Raw genomic sequence first — 4235 nt, 5'->3', positions numbered from 1 at the left:
GGGGCTCACTTTTCAAAATAGCCTTTGGAGTCCGGGCCCCCGCCGGCAGACTGCACCCTGCCTCCTGCGCCATCAGACCACCGAGGCAGTGAGTATTGTTTACAGTGGAGTTCATTCGATTAAAAGCACAGTCTGCGCACCTTTCACTTAACTCTCCCTCAGTCCGGTATCAGACAGGGATTAGTGTTGCCTCGACGCTAATCTGTAGAGCCTAAACCCTAACTGAGAAAATCCAAAATTAATCCATAAGGCTTTCTGGAGAATAATGCCAATTAAAAGACATTAAACGCTCAAATAGTTTCAAATCTGAAAACAAAATACTCTAAATTAATTATTATAGCGCCATTATTCCTGGAATAAAGGTGTTTGTGGGGGGTGGGGGTGTCTATGGGGCGCCGTTTGTTAAGTGAAACATGCTGAAATTAACAGCAACATTTTCCATATTTAGCTCAAAACCTTACAAAAACATGTTTTTTCAAGTCATTTTTTAACGACATATAATATATATCGACAATATAATATTTGTAACTTTTCATATTTAAAACACAATTTTAAATGTTAAGAACATGTTTTTGTAAGGTTTTGAGCTAAATGTGGAAAATTGTTGCCGTTAATTTCAGCATGTTTCACTTTACAAACTGCAGGTTTTACGGGGTTCACTCTTTTCTTAGAGCAGCATGCTCTGTCTGGTATTCAGTCTTCTTCCACTGCTATTGACCTCTGAGGATCAATGATGCTATTTGCCCGGCTAACAACAGGTGAACCACACTGCTGGTGCCAGAACAACAACTTACATTTATTTATCCTTAGGCATCCTAATTGCCTCCGAGGAGGAGGAGGAGGAGGAGGAGGAGGAGGGTGGTGGGTGGGTGGTTGTTGTTGTTGTTGTTGTTGTTGTTGTTGTTGTTTAGTTTTTTGGTAGTTTGCCTGCATCCGTGCCTGTCATCATCTGTCTGTAAACACTATAGCTCGAAAAGTTTTGAATGAACTCTGAAGTGGGGTCATGTTAATACTTCGTTACAGTTTGGCTTACATCCACCAAGGTCAACTTACTGATTGGTCGAAAAATTGGCAAAAAGTTTTATAACTCAGAAGCTAAGATTCTTACAGGTGTGTATTGTCATCATATTGTGGCTTACCAAAAGTACCTTTTTACAGTATGTCAAATTTGACCTCTAACCTCTCCTTTGGTATCAAAAGACTGATTTAAAGGTCAAAGAATTAATAATAATATTTTTTTAAACAAACTATAAACTGTGTTTATTACTGCCACTGATTGTATTGAAAACTGAGTAAAAGGAATAATATAGTCTCATGTTACTGATGTTACTAAATCTCATGTTACTTTGGACCTCAAAGAAGAGGTCAAACTTTTATCTTTTATCTTTATCACTATTCTCAGTGTTGTACTGCCTTTGTTTGTATCAGCAGCATTTAGGAAATTATACTGGGTATATTTTAGTATGCATCTAAATTTAGCACATTTAACACCTGACTCCATTTACATATTACACATGTGCATTTCTCTCATGTTCACCCCAAAATGCATTATTTTTACTGTACTGTACATTTCTTAAAGAGTGTTTAAAAAGAATAAAAAACTAAAGTAATATATATAAAACACAATACTATTCCCTTTATAACTGCCTTGGTGGAGACTTGTTCTCTCTGAGAGCTTTTTGTGATGTTAGGGTTTTCTCTTTTTTTATTTTTTTTAATGGCACCCAATTTATTTATTTTTTAAATTATACACATGAACACGATCACTCACCGTGGTTAGTTTGTTTTTTTTTCTCTGGAGCTCTAGGAGCTTGGTGAAGTCTGAGTAAATAATTGGATGATGTTATCTAAAGTTGCATTGTAGGAAATGTAGTCTGAAATGTTTGCAGACTGTGACTCACTGGGGACTAAAAATCAGAATACATTTCAACATGTGCCGCCCTTCAGCCCTATCATGAGTTTTCTTTAGATAGCATCAAAGAAATCAGGAAATCATCACATTAGCCAAACTTTCACTTTAGAAGGTCGACTTTTAAACTTTACGAAACAGCATATTTCTGACGCTTGAATAACTATTGTTGTTGGAACTGATTCATTGCTCAGCTTTATCATTTATGTCTTATTTTTGTACATACGATTGTGAAATTATCATACTAATGTTTAAAATAAGATTTTTTGTCTATTGTTGATTTTTTTTTTGTTTATTATCTTGTTATTCATCTGTCCTGTTGGAAAGATCCCAAAATCCTGATTATAAAAAAGAAAGCCGTTTTTCAGCTCTTTATCAAACCAAAGTTTAGCTAGCAAAATATTATGTGGCAACACAGTAAATGGATGTAGCCACTATAGAGGCTCACAATGGTTTGTTAACTTCCATTTGTATTTGGACCTGTGCCATCAGTTTTTATTTATTTTTATTTTTTTAGGAGATGCAGTGAGCAAGTGGTTCTGACTAAGAGGCAAGGACACTGCAGTTCATATCATGAGGTAGCCTGGAGGTCACTCTGCCTTAATTCTCTATTTATCTCTATTTGGAACCCCAATTTCAAGTTATTGTGTAACTAACTGTGTAAAATGTAAATAAAAACAGAATACAATGATCTGCAAATCTCCTAAATCATTTTTTTTTCCACAGCAGAGCATTAAATCATTAAACTGAGAAAAAGTACAATTGTAAGAAACTCAGGTCTGTAAAGTATCAGTGCTCTTTTCATCAAATTCAAAATGAGCTAATATTTTCTGACTATAAATATAAATAAATATTGATATATTTTTATCTTCTACTGTGAATAAAATATGGGTTTATGAAGTGTTTGAGGCCATAAATTCAGCGAGCTATAGGATCATTTTCTGTTACATACATTATATACAACTGGGCTTCTTTTGCATCCCCCTGCTGGCCGTTAGAAAGAATGCAAATGTAAGACATCTGCACTGGTTTCTCTTTTTAGACGCAGAAGCTAAATCCATCTTTTAAACACAGTCTGTTTGGCATAATAGCTAAATTATGACCACTGCCATTAGTAAGTGTCATCTAGAGCCTGTAGGGTGACATTAGTATCAATGTTCAGCCCATGTAGCTGTTAAGGATTCATACTTTTTTGTACTGCACACAGAGATAATCATATATTAATGAGTCAGCAATAATTTTAAATTGCAACTTCTTTATATTCTACAATGCATTGTCATTAAAACGATCAAAAGCTTTATGTGAATACTTGTAATCAAACCACAACCAAAAGCTGCCAGTGGAAAAAATATTGGCATTTGATATGTGGGAAAAAAGTGTGAAATAAGTATTTGTGCTTTAGTACATCGGCAGTGTGAGCATATAGCCACCGCTGTGCTGTAAATGCTGTGTATGAGCACACAGTATGGAATTGGGACACAGCTTTGATTAATCTCAGGCTGCCATCCACTAATAGCAGCCCTCAGTAGGGAGGTCTGAGAGCAGCTGCACAGTTGTTGACACTGGGCCCTTAGCCTCCACTTTCAAACTGAGACAATATTTCAGCTGCTGTAGAGAACATCCGCATGGTGTGAGTCACGGACAATGACCGCAGCCCAGACAGTCTGTGAACCAGCCAAACACTGGGCTCCTTAAACAAAAGTTGCTTTCAGTTTGCTCCGGTTGATCTGCCCTTTGCCCTCACTGTGCTCCACCTGTCTCTTGGCTTTGTACATGGAGGGCAGCTCTGAAGTCTGGTACACTGCTGACCTCATCCTGCTGCCTCGGCACCGCAGCTCTAAAGCCACACCTTCCCATTTCCTGTCTAGCTCTGAACCATGATGGCCTCGCAGGTCAAGGGACCCTCTGCAGGTTGGCCTGGCGTCTTCTGCGTCACAGCTGTGCTCAATTTTGTCCAAATCCAAGGCTCGTTTTGGAGTTATGTGGTTAGAACGAGAGGAAGGCGATTTGGATTTGCGGCGTGAACGAAGAGGTGGTCTCGGTGGAGGTGGAAGAGGAGGTGATGGAGCGATGGGTGGGTTGGAAGTTGTCCTTCTGTTGGGCATTTTAAAATCCCCTCCACCTCTTTCCCTTCCTCTTCCCCTATGTCTGTCTTTACCTGAGGAGGAAGAGGCTGCTTTTAAAAGACAAATGGATAGAGGGAGAGATGGAGGAGAAATGGCCAAGCACTCAATGCCACTGCAAACACCCCACATGCAGGAAACACTCAGAGGAAACTCAAAATGCCATGAATTTCTTGAAAAGAGTGTGCAGCAGAGAGAAGGCG

General features: G+C 38.5%; 1 protein-coding gene across 1 annotated transcript in view; it reads right to left on the bottom strand.

Annotated features, from left to right (window-relative positions):
* Positions 1-3246: 3246 nt before the first annotated feature.
* The window catches only part of rgs12b (regulator of G protein signaling 12b), a 47628-nt gene continuing 46639 nt past the window's right edge, over positions 3247-4235 (bottom strand). Inside the window, exon 20 of the mRNA XM_085460263.1 lies at positions 3247-4043. Coding sequence (XP_085316389.1) covers positions 3601-4043 — 443 coding nt within the window. The 3' untranslated portion in view covers positions 3247-3600. The remainder of the gene's footprint in view (positions 4044-4235) is intronic.

This window comes from Copadichromis virginalis, linkage group LG6, assembly GCF_057382275.1.
Source record: "Copadichromis virginalis isolate Kocher_CV1m ecotype Utaka linkage group LG6, C_Virginalis_male_GT1.1, whole genome shotgun sequence".
In the NCBI taxonomy this organism is placed as follows: Eukaryota; Metazoa; Chordata; class Actinopteri; order Cichliformes; family Cichlidae; genus Copadichromis; species Copadichromis virginalis.
This window is presented reverse-complemented; position numbering and strand designations above follow the sequence as displayed.